Raw genomic sequence first — 26,636 nt, 5'->3', positions numbered from 1 at the left:
CTCACTGTCGATGTTCTCATGAAAAATATTGACGCTTGTGAAAAGTGGCTAGACAATTGCGTAGTTCCTGCCACAGTTGCTCAAGAAGTAAAGAGAAGGAGCTTCAGGACATATTCAAGATTCAAGGATCTTGTGACTGGAAAAAAGAGGTGGTACATGTTTTCTAATGAAAATGTACAAGAAACTTTTGTACCAGACAATTTGCAAGAATCTATAGTAGACAGAGATACGAGAGCAGTTCAGAAATGTGCTGCATGGTACACCAAACATTTGGAGGGAAATACAAAGGTTATTCTATTGAATAATGGAGATATTGATGAAAGTTCTGCTGATGTTGAAATGGTAGACTCCTCAGACGTAGTAATGGAGAGTCCAAGTTTACGTTGTGTTCGTAAAGGAGACTCAAAAGTTTCTATACCTCTACTTGAGCCCATGGATCCCCTTGATTCTGTAAAGGTTGTTCAAATGACAATTCACGATTACGCCAAAACTTTGAATGATGAGAGTTGCATGGAGTCGCTGGCGAACTTTGCTAGAAACACAAACATGATCGCCAAGGACGAAACAAATGCATATTACCCCAAACATTTGTCAGAAGCGGAAATGATGCGAGGAAAGGAAGATGGAAGGTACTATCATGGCATTCTACACCTCTACATTGGATCATATCAGAGAGGGTATGTCGCCTGCAATGGTCATGAATTCAAGGTAGAGGGTTTGCTCAATTTGAACAGAGCAATTGATGGAGATTTTGTCTGCATTGAACTACTTGAATCTGCAGCTTTGTCAGAAGTTGCGGATATTTCCGACGATGTTGATGCGTCTGTTGATATTTCTGAAGTTGCCCTGGATGTTGCTCTTTTGGATGGCGCCGAAGATGCTCCAAATAGTGGCACTCAAGGAGATAAATCTGCGCTTAAAAAAATATGTAGAGTTGTAGGAATATTAAAGAGAAACTGCAGGCCATATTGTGGTTCTCTGTTACCACTAGAAGGTGATACAAGTGCATCAGGAACCATTGAACGCATTTTTATCCCAGTGGATGTAAGAATCCCATTCATAAGAATAGAGACAAAAAAATCTTCAGAACTTGATCGAATGCGTATTGTTGTAAACTTTGACTCTTGGGACAGATTTAGTAAACGTCCGAGTGGTCACTGGGTTGAAATTTTGGGTCCCATTGACGACAGAGATGTAGAAAGCGCAGTTATACTTAAAGAACATCAAGTGAAGACAGAAGATTTCCCACTTGAGGCTTATAAAGAACTGCCGGAGCAGGACTGGAAGATCCCAGACGATGAACGTGCAAAAAGAATGGATTACACGAAAGCATGCCTATTTTCTGTGGATCCTCCTGGATGCAAAGACATCGACGATGCCCTTGGATTTAAACGGCTAAAGGATGGAAGTATGGAATTTTCGGTACACATTGCAGATGTAACATATTTTGTAAAACCAGGGTCTCATTTGGATCAAGAGGCTAGTGAACGGTGTACCACTGTCTATTTGGTGGACAGAAGGACTGACATGTTGCCAAGCTTACTCACAACAGACTTGTGCTCACTCGTCCCAGAGAGGGAGAGACTCGCATTTTCAGTAATTTGTAGAATGAATGAAAGCGGCGCAATTTTGGAAACAAAGTTTGGCAAGAGTGTGATAAGAAGTGTAAGAGCCTTTACTTATAAAGAGGCTCAGGATCTAATTGATGCAAATGGTAATGATGAGATTTCCGTAGCCCTAAAGGAGATGAATGCCATGGCCAAGAAGCTCCGTGAAATGAGATTTAAAAGGGGAGCCATCGAGCTTGGATCCAGTGATGTAAGTTTATATCCTATAGATATCCAAACCAATAGGTTAAATTTGAATTTGATGCAGTAACAGTCAGCAATGTTGAGTCTTACAAGATTTATGATACAAACAAAATGGTACGTTTCCATAACCCATTTATATCCATTTATAGATTGAAGAGTTTATGCTTTTGGCAAATGTAATGGTAGCTAGCAAGATCCATGCGTCCTTCCCTAAGAGTTGCCTGCTGAGACGCCATCCACCACCCGCAGAGGAGCGATTGGAAGATCTCAAGAGGCTTCTGGAAGAAAAGGGCATAAATTTCTTCAGGTACGCAACCCAAAAGTTGAATATGTATGCACAGCTTTGGAAATTCGAAGGAGCTTAACGAATCTCTTCAAAAGCTAACAAAGTTCCCCAAGGACTTCCTCAATGCTGCACAGATCCTAACTACCAGGTGCATGTCCCAGGTTGGTCATCTTCCATCTCCACATTCCCCTCAGGCGATATACATAAACTCTAGCGACCTAGAGCTCGAACAGTTCAAGCACTATGGGCTATGCACTGACCTATACACTCACTTCACATCCCCAATCAGGAGATACGCAGATGTTGTGGTTCATAGGCTCTTAGCTGCATGCCTGGAAATCGAATCTATGGATTGGAGACTGGACCTAACTGTACAGGCAGAAAAACTCAATCGCAAGCATAGAAACGCACAATGGTGTGGAAGAGAGTCTAAGCGGATGTTTGCGCACATTTACTTTAAGGAGCAGGTTAGTATATAATCACATAAATCAAACCCCCTCAGGGTCCACAAGACGATGAAGCAACTGTGTTGGATATTATGGAAAATAGAGTGTTGCTACTGTCATCTAAATATGGAACAGAGGCAATTGCAAGGGTAAAAGATGCAGACTTTTGCAGCAAAACTCGAACACTGAGCATAGCTGGCAAAAAAGTCGGTATTTTTGACAAGCTAAAGATTAAAATATACAATGGCGTCAAACACTTTAGAAACGTCATTGAAGCAGACATTGTAATGTAGATTTAATTAATAGTGTATATTCACCGAAATGGTCAATATATATAGTCAATGAATGACCAATGCGAGAAAATTACGAGGCACAATTGCCAATAAAAGTATAGCTACGAATCATCGTGCCCACAGAGCAGTAATGTATCCTATAAAAAACATCCAAAGCAAGTCCACATCAGTATAATATACAATTAAAATGTTCACAAACCATCAAACTCTAAATAAACTTGGCAGCTAATATGGAGCGCTTCTGCCGTGTTGAGACGGAGGAAGTGGGAATTTTGTCTGCCCCCCTTCATCTCCTTTCTTTACTGTAACCTTTAGACGCTTTCCCAGGACTGTAAAACCATTCATATTTGCAACTGCCTGAGAAGCAGAATCTGGGTTATCATAAGAAACAAAGGCATATCCCTTGTGCCTTCCTGTAGATTTATCTGTTGCGATTCTAGCACTTATAACCCTTCCAAACTGAGAGAATGAACGCACAAGATCATTATATGTCCATTCATTGGGAATGTGGAAGATGAAGAGATTTGAACCTGGAGGACCTGATGTCATGCTAGTTCCACCCCGGTTGGTATTATTTGTATTACCATTGTTAGGACCTGAAGCGCCGGGAACCGGTGCATTCTGGAATTCTGGAGGCCTTTCCCATTGTGTATGACCAGTATGCTCATTATAGAAATACGGTCTACCCTCTGGGCTAACATATTCTTTCCATGGGCCAATTTTTCTAGGATTATTATTGTTTGGAACATAGTTTGGTCCACCATAATTTCCTGGTCCATACCCACCAACTGGAGCACCTGGAGCAGGTCCATATTGTCCATATCCTCCTCCATGACCATATCCAGGTCCACCATAACCACCATATTGCCCAGGACCACCATGTCCGTAACCTGGACCATAGCCTCCGTATTGTCCTCCAGGACCGTGACCATATCCAGGTCCACCATAACCACCAACTGGACCGTATCCCGGGCCATAACCTGGACCATAATTTGTGTTTGCTGGTGCCATTGGCGGTTGCTGTTTTGCTTGTGCCTTTTGAGCCTGTGCTTTAGATTCGGCAAAGCGTACCTCCAAAGGACGGGTGCACCCTTCCAATGTACGCTTACCATTTAAACTGCGAATTGCAAAGAGCCCTTGCTCCTTATAGGCCATTTTCACAAAGGCGCAACCCTTGCCATTACCAGCCTGATCCTTCATTATGTATACATCGTCAAGTGTGCCATAATCTTTAAAAAGTTCACGTATGGCGGCTTCATCAACGGTTTTTGGTAGTGAACCTACAAAAAGCTTGGCGTCATTACAACCTGCTTCTCCAACGAGGGAGGTAAAACCAAGCCTGTCAGTCTCACCAACTGCATACTTTATCTGAACTGAACCTAGAGCAGTGTCTACTACACACTGGTTATTTAAACTTCTTATGGCGGCATCGGCCTGAGAAATGGAGCACATCCTTACAAATGCACAGCACTTGTGCGCGTTTGTGTTTTTATCTCTGATAACTGCAACTTCCTTCACCTTGCCAAACTCTTCAAACATTTTCTTAATCTCAGACTCCTCATAACTCTTTGGTATACGGGCCAAAAATAGTTTTATCTCCACTGGAGGAGCAGGAGCACATGGATACTCTTCTAATCCCTTTTCCTCATTTCCTTTCTCTGGCTTGGCATCATCATCTGTTACGTGGATCTCTTCACCAAGGTCCTCATCCGCCGCAATATATTCATCTATAAAGTCGTCGTCATCCAAAGTATCACATGTGATCTCCAAATGGGCGTCAGAGTTATCCTCTCTATCACTCATCTTGCTACTATTAAAATGTTTAAAACATAAACCCCGAAGTATTCCCTTCGTACCTTTTATTTTTCAGCGTATCGCGATATTCTCTCTCAAACGCTAATCTGCTATATAAAACCCTACCTAGTTAGCGTCAAAATTACCCGATTTATTATATAAGGACCAAAATACTTAAATATGTGAGTTACCCGTTTAAATTTGTAGTGTAACCCTAAAACTTTGCAAATAAAAACTTAAAATACAAAGGCCTAAAGTTTCAGGCATCCGATCAACGTGGAATCATCAAGTGAGAGGAAGAAGGGCGATGGGGACCCTCTGGAGCCGCGGGGTCTGTCGGGACCCCTCGGAATTTCCACGACATTCCATCCCAAAGAATTTTCCTTGATCCATACTGCGGCTAATATGTGACTGGCTGACTCAGCCATGCGGCTTCCAAGAGGTTCTGGTCGTCAAATTCACCGAAGGATGGCTCTTGTGTAAGCAACTTGATGCAAATCTGGAAATGGTGACGTAAAGAGGGTTGTGTGTAATTATGGAGAGTGAATGCACAGTCTAATTAATCTACAGATGGAGAATGTGCGACCAGAAGCCCTAGGAATCTGTGGATACTAGGGGTACTTAGAAGACTCTTGTGTATGTGCAACAAGAAGGTACACATGTTAAAAATTAGGGACTCTTCTTTGGAGTTAATGGTTCTCTTGCAAGTTTATCTGCTCTTTGGCAGTTACTAGACTTTATACTCGCCATCCCCTTTTTTGATACCAGTATCTCGTGCATCCCTTGTTAGTGATACTGGATGCTCTAAAAACGTTATAATGTTTCCCACTTCCATATCATACTCTATTCTCCGTCATGTCTCTCAGTTCGCCTCGTAAATCTAAAAGAGACGATGCATGCACATTTACATTGCTTCCAGTGCCTTTTCGGAATGTAATGTACTGATCCTGATGCTCCTACTGTTACAAAAACTCCTCCATTCAAAACACCTTGTAGAGGCGAGAGCCCACACACTTTCTATACTCCATTCACAGAGTTAATTCTACATTAAGAAAGCCTCCAAATTCACTACATTTTATCCAAATGGTCAACAGTTCCAGTCTAATTGATCCTCAGCAAACCATCGTCTAGTCGTCCGTTATGGGCAGTGCCGGTTCTTCCAGAGATTCTTGGCTCCGTGTCTTCAGACTTTGTCACTTTAACTGCCTTGTTTTCTACATCATTTTACAGTAGCCGCAAGTTTGGTGCAGAGACATCTACCCCTTGTACTCATCAAGTCTCCACACAGATCCACTAGCCATGGCTCATTTTACATTTGCTTGTGAATCCCGTATATCTAACTGCCAGCTTGACTCGCAGCTCGGTAGTCTAGTAATGGATCCACTAAGCCAGACCGTTTGTTTATACTGGACACATGGAACAATGATTGGCTAGTCAGTCGCACACACTTTGCCTAGCGGCCGTAAATTTTTCAGACGTATCTAGTATCCTCTACTCTGAATCACAGATGCTTTTCTAGACTCGTGGAAAATTCCTCGCTCTCTACATCTATCCTGGAATTTTCCTAGCAACCTTCTAGGTGCCCCTACTTTAAAATCTGTACACACAAATATTTAGACTCGCTATCTGTGCCATATAGGCTCCCTACAGTTGTTTATCTGCTTGCGGTCATTGCTTAGTGTGCTGGTACTCCCTGCTGTCAGATTGTCGTGGCTGCCTTGATGACGGTGCGCCCCCATCGGCAGCTTAGACTGGCATCCGTACGATTTTGCTCATTCTGTTAATCTTTAGTCTTCTGTTCGATGCTCGTTATCTTAAAGAGCGGCCTTATTACCTAAAAACGCCGCCCTTGCTTGATTTTTGCTTATTAGCAGTACTCGTTTCTGCGCTCGGGCTCTAGGGTCATTCCCAGGGCTGTACACTATTTTTCTTGCTTAATATCCCCTGTATATCTAAGAGTTGTGGCGCTTTGTCACCATGAGCGCTTCTAAGCCTCCGGAGGGCTCTTGAGCTCTCCATCGCAATTTTGTTCCATAGAGTTTGGTTTTTGTAGATTAAGCAATAGTTTTGCACAAATAACAAGTACAAGTGTGGATTTAATTAGTAAGCTGACGTGATAAAGACTAGAAGAACTTATTTGTCCCCAAGTTCGTATGAAGAGTTTGTAATATACATGCTCAGGCGGTCACATAGGTGGAAACATCTGTCTCCAAGGCCAGGGAACAAGAAGATGGGACCAACTGTGCTTGCAAATAAAGGTGCCATTGGCAATTTTTCACCCTTGGACCAAAAGACTAGTTTATCAATGGACTCAACGACTAGATCTCTGGATTATTCCAGTATATCGGTTAATGGAGGAGTGAATATAAGTTTAAACAATGGAAACGGGGCGAAAGTAGCCTTGTCTAATGAGACGAATGATGGAATGCCTATTTATAGATCCCCAAAGGCCCAACCTTGTGAGCGTTTGGACTCCACCCTTGGTGGAATCCTTGATAATACACCATTAATCACACCCTTGTTAACTCCTCACATTTCAAAAGATTTTAAAGACCCTGAGAGTAACGTCACAGGTCAAATTTTTGAACGTCGATGGCAATACTTTGGAAGCTCACAAAGTGCATCTGTTGGCAAAAGTTTGGACGCGTATGATTTGCACAATCGTAATGCTGAAAGTTTACGAGTGATGACGTTTAATGCTCTTGCACAAAGTTTGGTCGACTACAAATATATAGACAATGACGTGGAAATAATGAGTTGGACAACGAGGAAATTGGAGATTTTAAAAGTTGTCAGAGATTCTCGTTGCGATATTATTTGTCTTCAAGAGATTGATGAGGCTGATTATCACGATTTTTTTGTAGCTGAATTCAAAGCCCTTGGTTATTCTGTAATATACAAGAAGAAACTACAAAATAGGCTAGATGGTATAGCTGTGCTATATAGGCCGTCTAGGTTTAAGTTGTTGGTCCAAAGAGACGTTGAATTCTCATCTGAGCATGGGCAATATGACAAACCACAAGTTGCGCTTGTGGTAGCCCTGGAAGATGTCAATAGTGATGTCTACATTGTATCAAATACGCATTTGTTGTTCAACAAAAATCGGGGGGATATAAAGGCATACCAATTGTTAATGCTACTTAATGTGATTAATGAATTCAAGGCTGAATTAAGAGAACGCAATCCAATTGTTCTGATGTGTGGAGACTTTAATATCACTCCACAAAGTCTCTTGTACAGCTTTTTGGATGAGGGGGTCGCAGTGTTAAAAAATTCTAATCCGAAGCGCATTTCTGGGCAGTATTTAATGTTTGATGAGACGTATCTTACATCCTCTGCTGGCCATTCTGATGCGGGATCTACAGTAGGAAGTTTTAAACATTATGCGGATGACGTTTACGGTAACGTTAAAAATGCCAAATTGCCTAGGGAAGATGAAGAAGAGGAAGAAACGGAACAGGAGATGGAATGGTATATAGAATTACGTAATAAACATTCGCAGCTTTTTAAAGGTGATGGTGTAGTCCTCACTGCTACTGAGGCATCTACAGATGAAACTGATCCTGAGCACAGCATACTTTTGTCCCCACTAGTACTCAAGAGTGCTTACAATAGAGATGCAGACGTGGAAGATATGAAGGCAGAACCCGCCTATACAGCTTACCATGGGTGGCAAAGAGGATGTGTGGATTATATTTGGTACGATCCCCAACAACTGGTTGTAGAGGCAATTTACGAAATGCCACTCTATAAACGCGTCCGTGCGGGAGGAAACTTGCCAAACAAACACTGGCCCTCATCGGATCACTTTAGTTTAATCTCACAGTTCAAGAGAGGGTAACTTTTCACCATTTTTTTCTATATTCTTATTCGTATTTTTAGGTATATCCTTTCTATACGCAGTTTATGCTTGCATATGTCATTTAATAAAGCATGTATGAAGTTTATTGACATCCCTTCACATGTTCTATTCACTCTGATGGATTACATGGGTTTATGATTCCCGATTGAAGGAATCTACCAACTCTCAATCTGTATATCCAATAGGAACATATACTCGTATTTTTGGGCATTAGTAGGCTCCATAACACCCATCCAGTGATGTTTTGACTACTGGTCACCGTTCCTCTGGAAATTTTAGGATGTTACTCCCTATGATTTATATTGATGGTAGTAGGTACTTGGACATCTATGGGAGAATAAAGAGGATGCCTGAGAACCCTCGCTGAGACTAGTACACATCTCCCCTTCAAGGATATAATATTTGGAGTAAACGTGGCTGAAAGTGAAGATTTAATCTTAAAGGGCCGAGCAAATCAACCCTTATTCTAGATCACGGAACAGAAAATAGACGAGACGCATTAGTCATTCGGATTCTTAGTAATCATATATTAGAAAAATGTGCCGCGAATTATAGAAGATAGACAAGGTAGACAGAATCTCGAACCGTTACAGTAATGAGGAGTTCCAAGGCTACGACCCTGTACGTTCTCATCGTACTCTGTTCAAATCTCCATGATTGTTAAAGTGGTAACCCAGGAAGAGGAGGAAGAAGGAAGAAACTCAATTAGACGATACACCTATGGGGTCTGGAATCTCCTCTTCCTGAGTCAGCCTTATCCTCTAAATCCGCCTGTTACTCATCTTTATCGCATGGTTGTAAAATGCTTTGGACTTTCCAGTTAAAATGTAGTCGTATGATCCTGGTACGATGTTGTCTAATCTGCTGAAGGTCCTTGTCTACTTGGTAGACTCAGACAAAAGGATGTGAAAGTGGCTAGAGGTACCGCTCGTTGTAGCAATATTACAGGTTTCACGCTCGACTATGGCATTAAGGATGCTCTGAATGACACAGATGAGCACAATGACAGAGACGGAGGAAAGCCGTACTGACCAAAAGGTGGCAGCCTTTATGGTTGGCTTTGCCCTAGCCCAGGTACCTCGTTTAGCAGTTTCTGCCGGTAAGTTTGCTGCTGTAAGGTTCAGGATCAGTTCTAGCTACATTCCTCTCTTCCTTAATCAGATGATTATCTCATATAGAATTGCTGCTTTAATTGGGACAATGGTGATGAACGGATTAATTCTGGGTTATCCTGAGTTTAAAAAATATCTGAACATTGTATCGTCCATATGTACCTCTTCAATGTCGCTTTGTTATGCTCTAACGTTAGTGACATTCTACACTGGAGGAGACCAAGGGTACATTACAGCTTACTACTGGGGTATTGTATTGACATCATTCATGTACGGTTGTACTGTTGTCTCTGTAACAACTTTGGCATCGAGCGAGATTGCAGCATATCTAGCTGCTATACCAGCGGCGTGCATCACTTCTTCCTCATACCATCTCTCATTTATCAAACTTGGGAATAAATATAGGCTTCAGAATATAAACTACTGGGTAGTAGTATGGCAAATTATCACTGCGATTTGTTTAGCAGTAATTGCAGCAGGAATTTGGATAGTTGCATATGGCAGTAGCCAGACTAGTAGCAGTAGTACTAGTAATGATGATTTTTGGACTGGTATAAGACTATCTTGGTCACCACTATTTTTGGCTGCATTTGGTTATGGACTACAATATGCTTTCTACCCTGCCATTGCACCTTATAAGCTTGCTGGTATTCAAAAGGGTTTTTACATTTCCTTGACTCTGCTTTATACTGGAGCAATACCACCTGCAATTCTACTATATCTTAAAGAAACAGGTAAGGGTCCAGATAAAAATTGGACTACTTATTGGGGATGGCATTATTCTTGGTTCCTTTTTGCTCTAGAGGTTACATGTGCATACATTTTCACGATTATATTGCACTATCCAGACGGGTTTATAGCCAGAACACTTAGGCATAGCACGATACTCCTCACACTTGTTATTGTCTTGTATGATATGTGTGTACATACTACTAGGGGTATTGGATCTAACGGGGCCTCCAGACAAACTAAAGAGGGTAATGGTAAGAAAAACTCAAAAATGGCTACACTAAATACGTTACTTTATTCTATAATGCAGTTGATATTCGCCTTTATGGGTAATGGTTACCTCAAGACATACAGGCAGGCAGAGAAGGATCCAGACAACTGGCCTACCAAACACTTTACCACAAGAAAGGCGTTCTGGTACTGGTGTGGATGCTCCACCAAGTGTGCATGCAAAAATCTTGTTACGGCCTTCACTACAGACGTCAGAGGATCTATCGTTGAAAAGAAGGAGCATCTCTATATTGTATATGCCGATGAAGTGGATAATATTAGAAAGCCTCCCAAGACGAAAAATCCTAAAGTAATGAAGATAGTTTATGACATATAAATCTGGCGAATATTTCTCAATTAAACGCCACTATAAATGCAGTATTTTCACGACTTTGCAGTTTTAATGTATTTTAGTCTCGTATACATCATCTAGTCAATATTCAGCGGGGCTCTATTGTAAACGTGTAGTGAATGCTACATTTATTAGAGTCATTGTACATGCGAATTTAGAATATAAATGTATCCACAGTTTTTACCGCGTTTCAAACCTCTGCAAGCTACGGTATAAGTTCAGATCTCTTCTTGTCAAATGTTGCCTTGTCTACAACGTTCCATCCATTCTCGTCCTTCTCGTAACATTTTTGAGTCTTTTCTCCCGAATCAAACATCTTTATGATAATCAAAAATGGTTCTCCATCCTTAAGGTATGCAATGCAAGAAATTAACTCCTCAGTTTCACTAGCTGTCCATAGTATCTCTCCATTGTGGACCAGTTTATTCGCATTAAAGCCCAAATTTGGAATGTAGGAACGAATAGGAACTCTGCATATCTCCGCATCAAAAATCGTGCAGTTTTCAGTATCTTGTGCATCCTCCACATTTATTGTAATATCCACTGTAGTATCCACGGCGATTCTTAAATCATTCAGCCTGTCAATGTATGTATCTGAACAGTCCACCCATTTTCCATTCTGAAGTCCAAAATGTCTCTTGTCCAATCCTTTATTGTTGCTACTAATTATAAATATAAGCTCTGGAGAATTGTCACTGTTCATGTAGAGCTTTGAATAGTCGAGGGACATTCCATTCTCCGCCTTCCATATTCGTTCATCTCCATTGACGATTTCATTCACAAAAACACCAGTGCATGGAACAATCAAAACCGTAGGGATGCTTTCACCGTGGTGAAAGAATGAGTTGTATATTTGGCCGTCTTGATTGGAAAGGTCTATTGTAGTCTGTGAGGCATCTGTCTGCTGTTCATCTGGTAAAGTAGCACCCTGTGTTGATACCCCCGTAGCATCTTCTTTTTGTGTATTTATCAGAGCCAGCTGGTCAAACTCCTCCGTATCTTCCTTATCCCCAGTCACAGCCCTTAGGGGAGGTCTCCTGAACCTTCTGAGGGATTCTATCCTCCTCCCAAAGGTATTCACTTTCCTGCCAACATATGTAGCAACCACTTCCTTGGATGGGATTCTCTTTGAGATACTCCTGATATCCTCTCTCCGTTCCTTCCACATCCTTCGAAGACTCCCAAATCCTTTCTTTGATCCAGCTTCGTGCGTATCTTCTGAGGCCTCGATGCTAGAATGTCTAGATGGTGGTGGAGATGTCGGTGGTGTAATTATGAAACCAGTAGTGCTACTTTTAGCCAGCTTAACGGTTGTAAGTTCCTGGCGCAATTCATTAAACTCCTTCTCAGTCATCTCATTCCACTCTTGATCTCTTCTCCCAAAACGCCTATAAGTCTTTCCCTCTTCATTCCTAATGGAAATCAGAGCGAACAAAGGTTCTCCATCCCTAGAGTAAAGATCGCATGCCATGCATTTATCACCTTTCTCAGCCTTCCATATGCTCACATCTCCACTCTTTACCTCAGTAGCATAATAACCTGGTTTAGGGAAATAAAGCCTTGCCTGGGCTCCAAGTATCTTGGCGTCAAAGATTGTGCAGTGTGGAAGGTCATCTGTATCATCCATATTCATTACAAACGTAGCTGGTCTATCTATAAATGTGCTCAGCTTGTTTATTCTCTCTTCAACATTTTTCCATTTCACCCAGACACCCAAGGATTTTGCGTACCACCTGGCAGATACTCCGGATGCACTCCTCTTTGCGACAAGTACAAGGTCAGGTTTATTGTCCTTGTTGAGGTAGAGTTTTGAAAACTCACAAAACTCTCCAGGCTTAGCGATCCAAATCGGGAACTTTGCTTGAACGAGTCCCGTTACAGTAACTTCCTCCTTGGGAACAATCAATGCAATGTGATGACTATCGTAGTAATATTCGTGGAGTTTGCAAAGGGAGGGATTGAGTTTTGCGATGTCCAGGGTACAACCTGGAGATGTAGATGCAGCTTTGGATTTGGCGGCTTCGGCCTGCAAGAATTTCTCAAGAGATGATGAGGTCATCACCCGTTCAATTTGCCTTCTGCGCTCCTTTTCTCCATCTTCTTGGTCATCCGGAGAATCAGATGGATGCCTCAAACCAGTTTCCCATACAGCCTGTGCAGTATTTATAGGTATCGCGTCCCGTCTAACAACACGTCCGATTCCTGTGGCTCCCCCTTCCGATTTTAAGGAGTCCCTTTGTGTCTCTTGTATGGGCTCATCTTTTCCAGACAAATTCGGAGAATCCTCCTTTGAGTCATCTGAAGTTGTCTTTTCATCTTTAGATGATTCTAATGAGTCTTTATATTCTGCATTTTGCTCATTGATTGTGTCTTGTGTGGTATTGGGGGATGGCTGATCAATGGTCCCAGAAGAGACATCCGGTGTACCCTTTGGTTCATTCACATCTCCACAAGAACAGTGTCTCAGTATACATATCGTATATAATAGTATTAAAATCCTCATATTTCAAACACTTCCATATTGCAACCAGATAAGTTCACAGGTTAAAGTCCTTGCATCTCTTTATCTGGTCCCAAACGCTGGTTACAAATAAGAACGTTGCATTAAATCACATATGCACGTCCATGTCTCAGTAAAAGTATACGCAATGCGGAATGATAAATCAAACGTCTCCAAAATTATTAATTATAAACCGTGGGATTTATATGTACGCCTTCTGGTCGTGCTGTACTCCACTTTTAAAGTGCATGCAATTCTTTCTTTACACTCCAAACTATTGCTATTTGTCTACTCTCATTATCCGTGTCAAATATGTGATATTTCTTTGGTAAATTATATCTTTAGATGGGGTAGGTGCTAGAGATTAACCGTGTAATAAGAACTGAATAAATTCTGATGTTCTCCATCACGTCTAATGAGTTTATCACGAGGATAATCTCTCTGCTCTTACTCTATTCTATTGCTTATTCGGAGATTTATGAATTAACGATCGTCTGTCTTCTTCCTGGTAGTCCCAGTCCATTTCTGTCACGAATTCGGTTCGTCTATAAACTTCTTTTGAAGTTCCGTGAGTTGCGATAAAACCCGTTCTTCCAAATATGCACAAGACGAAAATGAATCGGTCGTCTCATGCTTTGTGTGTATGTTCTTATAGAAGGAGTGTAGTCTCGTGTAAGATGGCGGTAGCTCCTTTGTTACTGCATTAAGTTCGTTGGAAACTCGTGTTATGGCCTCAAATAACGCTCTCGATTCGTTAACGAGTCCTTCTAGACGTATCTTTCTTGCCTCATCAGTTGATTGATCATCTTGATCTCCACTTGTGGTACCTGAAAATGAATGTGTATTGAAGATTAAGGAGGTTGATAAATGAGCATAGGGTTGTAGGAGTCTGTTTTGAGATAATTCATTGCAAATTGGAAATATGAATGATAGTCTTAGTGGAATAAATGGTCTCCAATATCCTTCCATAGTAATACTCCATTATACCAACTACTCAGTACCCAAACTAGTCTCTCTAAGTATCCATCCATAGACTCCTAAATCTGTCTAACCCAAGGGTCTCCTTTAAACTTATTATAGAGTTTCCAGCCTCCAAAAAATGTTGCGCCAGACCCTGCAGAAGTAGCAAAGAAGTATCCAGCGCCAGCGAGAATACCAGTAGCAGATTCAGCAAGAAGAGGTTGAGCAGATCCAGGAGCAGCAGGTTCAGTGCCTTCAGTAGCAACAGGAGGAACAGTTTTAGGTCCTCCAAGGGTAGCAGGACCAGTAGAAGTTCCATGAGCATCTCCACCACTAGGTAGACCAGTAGCATCAGAGACTCTATCAGCATCATGATCATTACCATTATCATCCTCATTCTTACCATCTTTCTTTTCTTCATTAGCTTGGCATTCAGATAGTTGTTCTTCAGGCTCATTTTCAGTGTGTGATTGTTCTTGTCCTGATTTTTCCCCAGCACGTAGTTTTCCTGCTCGTGATTCTTGTTCTGGAGGTTTAGCAGACTCTGTTTTCTCTTTAAGATCTTTGGCAACCTCCCCTTGGAGCTCTAAGCCTTTATCCTTTTGCTCCATGTCCTGATTCTTCGGTTCCTCATCTTGGGAACCTCTACGAGATTTTGGTTTTGGGCTTGGACTACGACTCCTTTTCACTGGAGTTTCCTCTTTCGTTCCCTCCTTTTTCTCAGAGAGAATATCTGATACTTCAGGATGCTCTTGAACTCCAGAACCGGGAGCACCTAGAAGGGCAACCATAGGTCCATTAGGAACACAAATAGGAACATAAGCACCAGGAGTAGTAGGTCCACAAGTAGGAACAGCTAGTATAGATGAGTTAAGTTGTTGAGGAGTAACTACAGGAGATGGACCAGCATTATGAATTTTAGGTTCAGGTCCAGGTTGAGATAGGGGTTCTTTCTTTTCTCTCTCATCTTCAATCCCAGCTGCTTCTTGTTTTTGTCTTAGTTCTACTCCTCCATTTTCTTCACCACCTCTGGCACCAGAGCCTGACCCTTCACCATCTGGAGCATCTTCAGCCATTTGAGCTACAGGAGTACCTTGCAGAAGAATCTTAGTCTCAGACTCTGTATCAGGAACTTGGTCAGATAAATCAGCAGCAGGACCAGGAGGTTTAGGTGGTGGAGGACATTCTTCCAACTTTGTACATCCAGCGCTCATTAGCTCCTTTCTAAGAGCGGTCCATTGGTTACATGTCAGAGTACTGAAATTGCTGGGTGTTATGTTGAGGCTTGGAACTGGTGTCCACTCTTCATTGCCACTATCATTACTATCGCCCGTAGGCTTCTTGTACCATCTATTTGTTCCACGGTATTCATTACCTTCGATATATATCAATACTGGATTTCCTCCGCAGTTAAACGCATAGACACTTCTTATGTCAGAGGTTGTAAAGTCTAGTCCGGTAGGCTTTATACGTCTTCTTTTATCGGGGTCATTAGTCTTCTTGAGATCAGGACCTACACCCTTATCGTAGTACCTTATTCTTGCAAGTTTATGCTTAGGATTTGTAATGGTGTGCTTGTAGTATTCAGCCCTTTTGACATTATCTACCGTGATACCCCCAATAGTAACAGTGATCTTTCGCTCTTTGCCATCATGGCAACGGCAACAATATGGCTGTTTACTGCTTCTGCCATGGTACTCTGACGTACCCTTGCTAAGATCTACGGTTACTCCACCATAGTTAGAACAGACTAGGTCATCAAGTGTCCTTTCAATGTCACCATTGATAAGTGGAGGCTGAGAGCCTCCAGCCCCTCTTAGTACAATCCACTCATTACCATTAGCATTCTTTACATTGCCATAATACTTGGTTCCAGTATCTCCAGCAGCGGTGACTACTTTCACTAGCAGAGCTGTCTTAGGCCCACCATTCTCATGTTTCCAGTAGTAGGCATCAACTGAGGTTACACCCCTTGTCTCAGGGATACCTTCTAATTTTTTACTAGTCTGATCATCTTGGATCTCTTTTAATGTAAAGTTTTGTTCAGTCTCAAGAGTATAAGTATACCTATAGAAGTCAGATCCAGTAGGATAGGGAGTTCTTGAGACTTTAATTTTCCTACCTCCAGTAGAAGTTCCTGGGTATTCCTCAGTACCATCAGCCGTTGGCTTGTTTTTGAGCTCAATGATTATTCCTTGATCATCCTCCATAATTACTAGAGTGACAAGGACAACTCCTCAGACATGAACATTACAGTTCCCTCTTCTGACTAGCCTAATATCATCCAATGATACCCTGTTTCCTCTAGAACGACTCCATCCTTCGATGGTCATCCTCCATTTTCATAGAATATGCTCATTAAACTCTGAGATACATGAGTAGTCTCCTATCTGCTCCTCATCCATTCATTCATTCTCCCTCACAACTATCTCACCGTCAGAGAGACTATCCACAGAACAAGATGAATAGGTATCAATACAGTCTTCAGTAGTACAGTATGGGCAATCCACTGGATGAAAGACAATGCTTGGCATCTCGCCATGGTTAACTCCTCCACTGAGCATTGTGAATATACAGGCTCACAAACTCCGTATACTCGCAAGACCCCTCTATTCACTAGGCTAATAGAGTCTCCATCACTGTTCTTTAAGCTCCCGTTGGTCGCCCATTCGTTACGCTCATTCCATAGTGATCTACTACCTAGTCTCCGACGTCGGTAGGTCACCTGTTTCAGTACTCCTTACAGTCGTACTTGCACAGTGAGAATCCTACTCTTCCTTAGGTTCACTCTGTTCGCCATAGAGCTCCTGTTAGTCGCTCTAGTCCCTCATTCCTAGGGACATTTCGCTAATGCTCGAGACAAATTATGCATACTGTAGCCATTCAACAAACCTGGATGGGTCTCGTCTTCCATCTGGAGTTCCAGCCAGTTGAGGATTTTGGCCTTTCTGACGAGTAGATCGGAGATTCCTCCGGCCATATCGCCGAGAAACGAAGACTTCATGGTCCTGGCAAAGGTAAAGTGCGAGCTGCTCTACAATGTCTCCAACGAGGTCCTATGGGCATCCCATCAGCTCTTCTGGACCCTTGAGTTTGAGTTTCTCAATTTTATACGATTCTTGAGGCCTTTCCAGCGACTACTTACGGGTATAAAGAGGTCTCAGCCAAGTTTCAGTATCCAGAGGTACACGAGTCTACCGTCGCCAATTTTTCACATAAAGAGCACATCAAATGGTTTATCTGCCTCTGTGTGTAGCTAAAATGTAGGATTTGTGGATTTTGGGGAATTAAAACTCTTCGGGGTTGGAAGGAGAGACTCCCGACAGCGCAGTCGTGTGTGTAAAATCCGCAATGTCTAAAAGGCCGGTAAAACGGAGCTGTGTATGTCTTTACGGCTATGTACCATATCTTTGCGCAAATAAATGCTTAAATGAGTGATTGATTAAACGTAGCGAGAGAGGGAAACGTACAAAGGGGAATGTTATGGGTAATACAGCTAGACAGGGTACTCCCTCATCCACATTAATGTTAGTCTAGATTCATTCCGGTACATTAGACTCACTGGTCATCTTGGTACTGTGGAGAAGGGAGGAGCCAGGCTCATAATGACACCTTTGAAGCAGTATTGTACAGAACAACAAGAGTAGGATCGTGAGTCAACAAAAGAATGTCTAAAAGGTAATACACTCGTCATCTCTGTCACTAAAAATGGTCAGAAGAATAAAGTAGGCCGCGAAAGCATCCAGAATAGTGTATTGAACAAGTCCACTAGTTTATGGATCATTCCTCACGAGGCGTGAGTGTACAGTGTAGTATCGTGAGCAATCCCTTTTGGGAAATAGTCATACATGCGAGTCAGGGAACCGCCTTTGGGTCTTTGGTTTAGCCATCAAGTAAGACACCCTCTTCTAGATCTCCAGCTGGAACCTCTTGACCCTCAAGTCCCTTGAGGAGTTCATAAAAGTCTTTTCTCTCTTTTAAAAGTTCCCACTTTTCTCCGACCTTATGAAAGTGCTTGAACTCTGTCTTTCCGCCAACTGAAACAAGAAGACGAAGAAGGAGTGAAGCTTCATCCTTGGAGAATAGCAAAGCATCCAAGACATTTTCACCTTCGCCGACCTTGTGTACCAACAATCCACCTTCCACAACTTTTCCAAGTACAGTGCCTTCCTTTGGAGTACATTCGAGAGTGACTAGTCCAAAGTGAGCTCCCTTCTTGACAGTGAGACTACCTTCATCAGGATTGGCGAGGTCGAGAACGAGTCCGGAATGAGCAGCTCCGCATAGAGCTAAAGCAAAAAGCACAGCAACAGCCTTCATTGTTGAGGAATATCTATTCTATGGCAAATGGACAACTCATGCGATATCTGGGGTGAAGAGGAAGAAGGGGTTATGCATTCACAAAACTGTCTAAACGGGAATTGCTTGAGGATCCGAAACTTTTGACTGTGACATAAAAAGGAAGAGGGGAATTTGAAAATGTATGGCAGACGGTGCTCTGTGGAGTCCAAAGGGAAGAAGCCCATACCTCAGCGGACCCAAAATTTCCATAACGGAACCGAAGGAATTTCGAGGTTCATCCAGGGATTAGCCTAGTAGTATTTCTGTTTGATCATAGGGTTTTGGAATGTGGGCCTTGCGATTGCCAAATAACGGTACGGGAGGGCTGTATTTAGGGACATCAGTAGGTCTGCTTTTACCCACACCCATTGGTCCTTCCACATTAGACGTTGACTTTTGTGGCTCTATTTGTGTTATGGTAGTGGTACAGCTGTGAAAGCGGTCATTATGGGTCAAAAGGTGATAGTGAGCGTTGTCCAGAGGGTTATAGATGTTTGAGTATGGAGGGGATGTCGGTTTATAAAGTGGTGAGTAATGGCTTCAGTCTATGGTTACACGAAGAGAATCTTACGATAGTCATAATTAGGATAATCAGATTGGAGACTCTTCACTAGGTCACCAAGTTGAGAGAAGTTATTGCTGTCAAGTACTCCATTATTCTGATTAAGCTCAGAAAGCAGTTTACCTAGTCCTTTTTCATTATTACTGCCTTCAGCTTTTATCTCATTACCGTTATCTCCATTTATGTACCCATGCCAGAAGCTATTAGGGTCGTTACCGGTAGCAGGAGTTCCATCATTAACGTTCTTCATATTTCCTACAGTGCATAGATATTGACGCTTGTTTCCAAGGTCAAGAGTAAGACTATGAAAGAGGATATATCCTCGAGTTTTCAGTAGAAATATCCTCACTCTAGTCCATCCCTCCAATTACTATTTAAGCTTAGTACCTAATGTACGATCTCATAAAAAACCATGCATTTGGAGTTATGTTTCTGATTTTTTCCAAAATGGATGCTAGATTGTCCAACATACGCTTTAGCATATCCGAGATCTCCGCGGCATGCAAATCCCGAGGAACGAGTATTGGATGAATGGGAGACCAAAGGCTAAAAAAGGATCCTGCAGTAGGTAACCTAGAGAAGAGAGTAAACTACCCAACAAGAAGAGAAGTAACAAACATGAAACAAAAACAAACCAACAAATTAAGACCAACTACTCAGTACATATTCCCTAGGAACATATAGAGTATCTCCATAGAGTCCTAAATCTGCCTAACCCAAGGATCTCCTTTAAAGTTCTTATAGAGTTTCCATCCAGCAAAAAATGTTGCAGCGGATCCAGCAAGAGGGCCACCATATGTACCAGCACCAGTGAGAACAGTAAGAATACCACCAGAGGCTACATCAGCAAAAGCTTCAGTTTTACCAGGTTCGGCAGGAGTAGTAGGAGAAGCAGTTTCATAAGTACAGGGACTTTTAAGACCATTGAGTACTTGGAGGATCGATTTGTAATCTTTTATGGTAGATGGAGCTTCTTTCAGTTCTTGTTTCCATGTACTGATACCATCAATGTTTTGATATTTATACCACTTAGGATTTCTATTTCTACCAGTAAATCCATAATTAACTCCCTTATAATATATTAAAAGTGGAGTACTCTCGCCTTTTTCGCAGAAGTAGACCTTAAAAGCGGTAACGTCAAGAATTGGTATCATTGCTCCGGGTAATGATAGGGAACCAGAAGTATCTCTAAAGCTTACTATGTGAAATATCCCAGATCCGTTATTGAGAGTATGATTATAAACCTGGTAGTTGTCTAGTTTACCCATGTCATCTTTATCCTTCTTAACTTCCATTCTTTCACCATGGGAACCATCCAGATTATCATCATCATTTTCACAAGCGTCATAGTAGCCAGGATTATCCTTCTGTGAGACATCTATAACTACTGCATGATTAAGCCTACAGTTCAGCAGTTTAAGCTTTGCTTCAAGTTGGTTAGGTAGATCTCCAGTAGCATACTGCCAATTCAAGTTTCCCTTCTCCCCAGTATTCTCATAGTAAGCTATATTCTCTCCTATGCCAGTAGGCTTCTGCTGAGTGACTTTGACAAGAAGAGGTCTACTCTTACTCCTCCAGTTAGAGTCCTGCTCTAGAATAGTCCAGTAATAGACTGAAACAGATGTAACTCTATACATTGGATCTAACTCTTCTGTGGTAGGTTTATTATATTGGAATTCCTTAATGGTAAAGTAACTATCTTCTCTACCTAGTACCTTGTGAGTGTATTCGGTAAAGTCAGATATACCTGAAGCTGGACCATTCTGTACAACAATCTGGTTCGAGTCACTTTTATACTCGTACTTTCCATTAGGTTTTCCCCTCCCATTTATTTTAATAGTTATTTTCGGTGGTTTACACTTGCTTTCAAGCTTATCAAGTACTCTAACAACCTTTTGAATGTTAGAATCTGTAGTATTATTTAAATTAATATCTGCCTTCCAAGTGCCATCTTTCTTTTTAAGCCATTTCCTCCCATCTTCTGCATCTGGTACATAAATGAGGATAGGATTTTCTGCCGTAGTAGTACTAGTAACTTCACTTTTGCAGAAGTAAACAACTACTCTTTCAGCTTTCCTGATGGGTAGTGAAAAATTAGATAGTGTTATAGGAGTTCTTTCATTTGTGAAACCAGAGATGTTGAACTTTCTATCATAACCTTCAATATAAGCATCAGAATTTGGAGTATGCTCATAAGCAGTGTAATTTCCAAGCAGTTCTTGACCTACCTCACTAACCTTAATTTTTTTAGTATAACCATTTTCGTGTTTAGGGTCAGTATTATAATGATAATAATCAGCAATCTTACTAACATCTATTTGAACAACATCATTGATCTCACAATTGAGCAAGGTGAGCTTAGCCACTAATTCAGCCTGACCAAGTCCATACTTGGAATTGGTTGCACTATATTCAGTCCATTTATTATCCTTATTAGATGAGTAATAAGTATAATTATTTCCAGAGTGGTCCTTTGTGACCACTTCTACCAAGAGAGCTTTATTAGGTGTCCCACCAGGACCATTATTGTCATGTCGCCAGTAATAGGCATGAACTAAAGTAGCATTTTCCACCTGTACATTTATGACATCATTCTTATTATCATCTAGTACTTTTAAAAGTGTGAATGGTGATTCAGTAGAATCTTTATGTTCATACCTGAGGAAGTCCTGAGATCCTTGTAGAGGACCAGGAGGATAGGGAGATTCTGTGACTTTAATGGTATTGGTTCCAGTAGTATATCCATAATAAGTAGTACCCCCTTGATTATTTGCCTCTTTGGTTTTTTCAAGCTGAATGGTTACTTGTGGTGGAGTTGAAACCACTGAGGCTACACCTATGGAGCTTCCACCTTGCGTAGCATATGAAGACGGCTTGTTACAAGTTTTACTTTGACATCCAAGACCTTTAAGTGTATCATTCAGCTTTCCAAAATCAACACATTTCATGTCACCAGCAATCTTTTCAGGTGTTGTATGGCCAACTTGTAGAATTTTCGACCAGTCACTATCATAATTGTTTATCTCCTTTCTCTTATACCATCCATTAAATGTAGATATTCCAGTTGATCTAACATATATGACTGCAGGGTTACCGTTACAGTAGTAGACATAGACATAAACTTGCCCAGTAATATATTCCTTCCAAGCAGATGGCTTAATATACCTTCTCTGCTCTTTATCACCATTGCAATAATATTTGATCTTAGCAAACTTATGATCGCTACCAGTAATTGCATGTATGTAATATGTAATAAAGTCAGAATTGTTGGAAGACGCTGAGCCAGAATTAACAGAAATTCTATTATGCCCATTTTTGCAACAATATGACTCTCCACTTTTCCTAGACTCAGTAAGATCTATAGTAACTGCTTTGTTGAGCTGGCAGTTAAGGTCATCGAGCTTCTGTTCAAGGGGCTCACCGGTGAGTGAATCGTCAGATTTAGATATGTCCCAACTAGCTCCATTTTTTTCTTTAGCGGCATGATATTTGTATGTGTAATCATCTTTCTCAATTTCTACTAATAAGGGATTTGTCATATCCTTGTCATGTTTCCAATACCATACTGAGTAGTAGTAAATAGGTTCTTTAGGTATTATATCTGTCACATTTCTATCGTGTTTGACTTCCTTAACCTTGAAAGGATTGCCATCATATAAAAAATGTGTGAATCTGTAGAATCCGGAGTCTCGGGGGTCCATAGACTTAACTAGCTGAATATCGTCATCTCCGGACTTATACGATTCATATCCAGATTCTCTTTTATCACAAAGATCCTGCTTTATGTCTATGATAACACCAGGTGGAGATGTTACTACAAGAAAACCTGGATCGGATGATTGTAGATGAACGGTTGGATCAACTACTGGATTTGGAACCACAATAGCAGATTTTAACAAATCATCTTGAGCTACATATGTTTTTATGATTTCATCTTCATGCTCATTATTATCAAGATTACCTTCAACATCTTGGTCATCTCCAGCATCATCAGTAAAAAATTTTTTCAAAACATCTTCTTTATCCACATTATCCGTATTCTGGTCTCCGGTTTGTACCTGAGGTAGAGATGGTACATTAAGTACCTTAGGTGAATTACATGCCTTTGTATTTTGTTTGATCTCATTTAGAAGATTCCTAATTTTTTCAGAGTTGTTTTGGGTGTCTTTAAAGTCTTTATTGGTCTCTTTCCAGTTGTCGTTATCCTTTGTCTTCTCAAGCCAAATTTCAGTTCCTCCATTATCCTCAATTTCAATGGCAACTGGAGCACCTCCGGGACAATTTGGGAAATATACCTTAACCTTGGAAATTTCTTTAGGTAGACCAATACTTCCTAGGTGTTGTTCCTTACCGTAATATACAATTGATGATACCATTAACGTGTTCTGGTTTTTGTCTGCAGGGGTGTGTTCATAAATGGTATACCCATGAATCTTTTCTTTAGAAAGGGTGACCACCTTTATCCTCCTAGGACTACATCTATCATGGCAATACTTTCCATATTGTCGTGAAATATCTACTTGAACAATTCCATGCACTATACAGTTAACCTCATCTAACTTTTTAGTGAATTTCTCGGTAAGGTTTTGACCATGATTTTCATAAAACTTCTCGGCTTCTTTCTCGCCTACAGGTTTCCAAATTTTGTGCTCCAGATCTTTGCCAAGATTCTCATACCAAGTAGATTTTTCTCCAGCCTTAGGTTTAAACTCAACGATAAGTGGAACATCTTGCCTTTTATTCCAGTAGTAAATGTTCAATATTAACCCAGGGTCATTATATGGAGGAATGTTGGTAGGTTTAGATTTATAAGTCACCCTAGATATTCCCTTACCACTGTCTAGTTTATAGGATTTAACTTCATAGACAGTTTGGGCTTCAGATGTGAGATTTGATAGTCCAGAGAATTTATTTACTGAAATACCTTTTAGACAGGTAGAGTTTTTTTTATTAGAGTGGAATTGTTTAATATTTTTAGGATCACTTAGGTCGATTGGAATAACATTGTTGAGTCGACAGTTTTGATGGTCCAAAGCTTCTTGTTCGTTCAGACCTTCCACTTGATCTAATATCCACCTTGCATTGCCATAACTCGGACCCCTACCATGGCGTATATATTCTTGACCATCCCCCCTGATTACAGTAACAAGGATAGGTTTATTGGGTTGTTCATTCCAAAAGTGTACTTCCACATATTCTACACCATCTATCTGGTTTTGTGTTCCTGAGCCTATATCACCCCCCGCTTGCGATTGTCTATTTAAGGTAAAATGTCCACTATTAGTAGTTGCCTTATGAATATTTTTGAAGAAACCTCTAGGTACATTTTCAGTATCCTTGGTTACAATAATTGGAGTATCCTTAGCTTCTCTGCTAGACGTGTCATAATATGTAATAGAGGGTTGTCCTTTTACCGGACTTTCTGTAAGCTTAAGTTTAATACGAAATGTTGAAGTTGAAACATTACAAGCTCCTATTGTCATAGAAGTACTTAGTCGGCGGAAAAAACCCTCGATAGTGGACTTATCACCAGAAAATCCTTCATGTTCATCCCAAGTAACATCACTCTTTACTTTCTTGTACCACTTATTACCCATACTACTTCCAGATTCCACAAATATAAGCAATGGATTATCTTTATCACAAGGAGATACGTAGGCAATAAGCTTCTTAACGTCATTAAATGGTGGAATATTTCCTTTGAACTTCTGTTTTGTACCCATGACATAAATCTCGGATACATTAAAGGGCTTCCTATTTGATTCATCATTTGGCTCATATGTGTGACTATATATGGGTGGATATGTATTTAGTATCCCATCATATGAATAACTTATCCTGTTTTTATGTGCGCTAGAAAATTGTGGGTCGTGGCAAATTGTGACTCCAAGGTTAATCTTCACCGTCCCGTTGTATATACAACTAAGAGCATCCAATCTAGTTTTAAGATCTTCATTGTTTTTAGAAAGATCTCCACCCGGTAGATTTGGATTAACAAACTTCCACTTATCATGCTTAGGTTCTCCAGTTTTCTCATCCTTACTAAAATTCTCGAGCCAAACAGAATAACCAAATTTACCCACAATTTCCAGCAACAATGGATTCTTACAACCACAATCCCCTTTCCAGTAATATACTGATACTCTAGTAACATTTTCGTCTATTTGAATTGGGATAAAGTATCCTTTCCAAGTTTTTGAGGACCGCTTTCGAAAGGATAGTGGCCTCCTATTGTAGACAAAGACACAACCATCAACTAAGCTACTATAGCTACGCTTCTTATATACCCAAGTGCCATTTACAATCTCCTCATTAACTTTTACCTCTGTCTCTAAAAGGCAAATGTCACAGTGTACTTTATGTTTCTCTTGAATAGTATCAATGTGTACTGCGTGACCGAGATGTAATCCGCATGTTAATACCTTTAATTTTTCATACAATGGAGTATTTGAGATGTTTTTATAATCTTCAGGATACTCCTCACATTCGTATTTATAAAGTCTCCTCCATTTCTTGTTGGCATGGCTTCCAACATTTTCGTACCAACGTGTTTTATAACCATCATCTTTGACCCTTATCAGGAGAGGCTTCCTTATAAAGGCAGCTGGGCGTTTCGAATAGTAATAAGTAGTTATGGACTCTACATCTCTAAACTGGTCAATATATTTTAGCACTTCAAGTTTTTCTCCATTCCAAGTAACATCGGAGAGTTTGATATTTTTTGAAAGAACCTCATGAGTACAGTATTTCAAACCAGGAAATCCTTTCAGAGATCCTGTCGAAGCGGTTAACAGGTGTTTTTCCTGTATACACCTACATATTCTGGTACATCTATTATGTATATCTACAACTAGTCCGTCCATCCATCCCCAGATTTAGTAGCTGGATATTGTGTTCTTTAAAATCCTTTCAAAACTCCGAGATCCATGAGTAGTCTCAATGCGACCAAAGGGAGCAGACCGGTACCTTACTCCCTACTCATCCATATATACATTCATCCTCCCTCACAACTAGTTCACCGTCAGAGAGAGTATCCACAGAATGACAAGATGAACAACTATCAACACAGTCTTCAGTAGAAATTAGTTCGTCTATCCAATCATCAACTTCCACCGAATCCCTTCATCCCTAGTAGTTATAGTTAGTGTTGCATGAGGTTTTGTAGATTAGGTCACTGCGATTTACATGATCAACCAGGAGAAAATCTCCTTATAAGCTGGTATACCTCAGCCAAGTTAACTTCCAACATCTCTGACAAGGTATGAGACACACTCACGCAGCATTTAGCATATCCCCAGGGTTACCATTGGATGCATTC

At 40.9% G+C, this 26,636-nt stretch overlaps 9 protein-coding genes across 9 annotated transcripts, besides 1 other annotated feature; 3 read left to right on the top strand and 6 right to left on the bottom strand.

The window, feature by feature from the left end:
- Positions 1–18: 18 nt before the first annotated feature.
- On the top strand, positions 19–2,836 carry BEWA_028900 (hypothetical protein; the record flags this gene model as incomplete). The annotated part of the gene is made up of 5 exons (XM_004829649.1): positions 19–1,818; positions 1,854–1,925; positions 1,961–2,118; positions 2,153–2,564; positions 2,600–2,836. 5 exons carry the CDS (start codon positions 19–21, stop codon positions 2,834–2,836), a joined length of 2,679 nt encoding a protein of 892 aa, XP_004829706.1.
- A 225-nt stretch (positions 2,837–3,061) lies between these two features.
- Positions 3,062–4,639, bottom strand: BEWA_028890 (RNA recognition motif domain containing protein; the record flags this gene model as incomplete). The annotated part of the gene is made up of 1 exon (XM_004829648.1): positions 3,062–4,639. The coding sequence occupies one exon, from the start codon at positions 4,637–4,639 to the stop codon at positions 3,062–3,064; it is 1,578 nt and encodes a 525-aa protein (XP_004829705.1).
- Positions 4,640–7,316: 2,677 nt separating this feature from the next.
- Positions 7,317–8,471, top strand: BEWA_028880 (hypothetical protein; the record flags this gene model as incomplete). Its single annotated transcript, XM_004829647.1, has 1 exon — positions 7,317–8,471. One exon carries the CDS (start codon positions 7,317–7,319, stop codon positions 8,469–8,471), a length of 1,155 nt encoding a protein of 384 aa, XP_004829704.1.
- A 1,005-nt stretch (positions 8,472–9,476) lies between these two features.
- Positions 9,477–10,940, top strand: BEWA_028870 (hypothetical protein; the record flags this gene model as incomplete). Its single annotated transcript, XM_004829646.1, has 1 exon — positions 9,477–10,940. One exon carries the CDS (start codon positions 9,477–9,479, stop codon positions 10,938–10,940), a length of 1,464 nt encoding a protein of 487 aa, XP_004829703.1.
- Positions 10,941–11,160: 220 nt separating this feature from the next.
- On the bottom strand, positions 11,161–13,458 carry BEWA_028860 (hypothetical protein; the record flags this gene model as incomplete). The annotated part of the gene is made up of 1 exon (XM_004829645.1): positions 11,161–13,458. One exon carries the CDS (start codon positions 13,456–13,458, stop codon positions 11,161–11,163), a length of 2,298 nt encoding a protein of 765 aa, XP_004829702.1.
- Positions 13,459–14,492: 1,034 nt separating this feature from the next.
- BEWA_028850 (hypothetical protein) lies at positions 14,493–16,625 on the bottom strand (the record flags this gene model as incomplete). Its single annotated transcript, XM_004829644.1, has 1 exon — positions 14,493–16,625. One exon carries the CDS (start codon positions 16,623–16,625, stop codon positions 14,493–14,495), a length of 2,133 nt encoding a protein of 710 aa, XP_004829701.1.
- Positions 16,626–18,297: 1,672 nt separating this feature from the next.
- BEWA_028840 (signal peptide-containing protein) lies at positions 18,298–18,735 on the bottom strand (the record flags this gene model as incomplete). The annotated part of the gene is made up of 1 exon (XM_004829643.1): positions 18,298–18,735. One exon carries the CDS (start codon positions 18,733–18,735, stop codon positions 18,298–18,300), a length of 438 nt encoding a protein of 145 aa, XP_004829700.1.
- A 267-nt stretch (positions 18,736–19,002) lies between these two features.
- On the bottom strand, positions 19,003–19,568 carry BEWA_028830 (hypothetical protein; the record flags this gene model as incomplete). Its single annotated transcript, XM_004829642.1, has 2 exons — positions 19,003–19,160; positions 19,328–19,568. 2 exons carry the CDS (start codon positions 19,566–19,568, stop codon positions 19,003–19,005), a joined length of 399 nt encoding a protein of 132 aa, XP_004829699.1.
- Positions 19,569–20,019: 451 nt separating this feature from the next.
- Positions 20,020–26,181, bottom strand: BEWA_028820 (hypothetical protein; the record flags this gene model as incomplete). Its single annotated transcript, XM_004829641.1, has 1 exon — positions 20,020–26,181. One exon carries the CDS (start codon positions 26,179–26,181, stop codon positions 20,020–20,022), a length of 6,162 nt encoding a protein of 2,053 aa, XP_004829698.1.
- Positions 23,249–23,311: a microsatellite.
- Positions 26,182–26,636: the final 455 nt, after the last annotated feature.

The sequence above is a fragment of the Theileria equi genome, chromosome 1, assembly GCF_000342415.1.
Source record: "Theileria equi strain WA chromosome 1, complete sequence".
Taxonomy (NCBI): Eukaryota; Apicomplexa; class Aconoidasida; order Piroplasmida; family Theileriidae; genus Theileria; species Theileria equi.
This window is presented reverse-complemented; position numbering and strand designations above follow the sequence as displayed.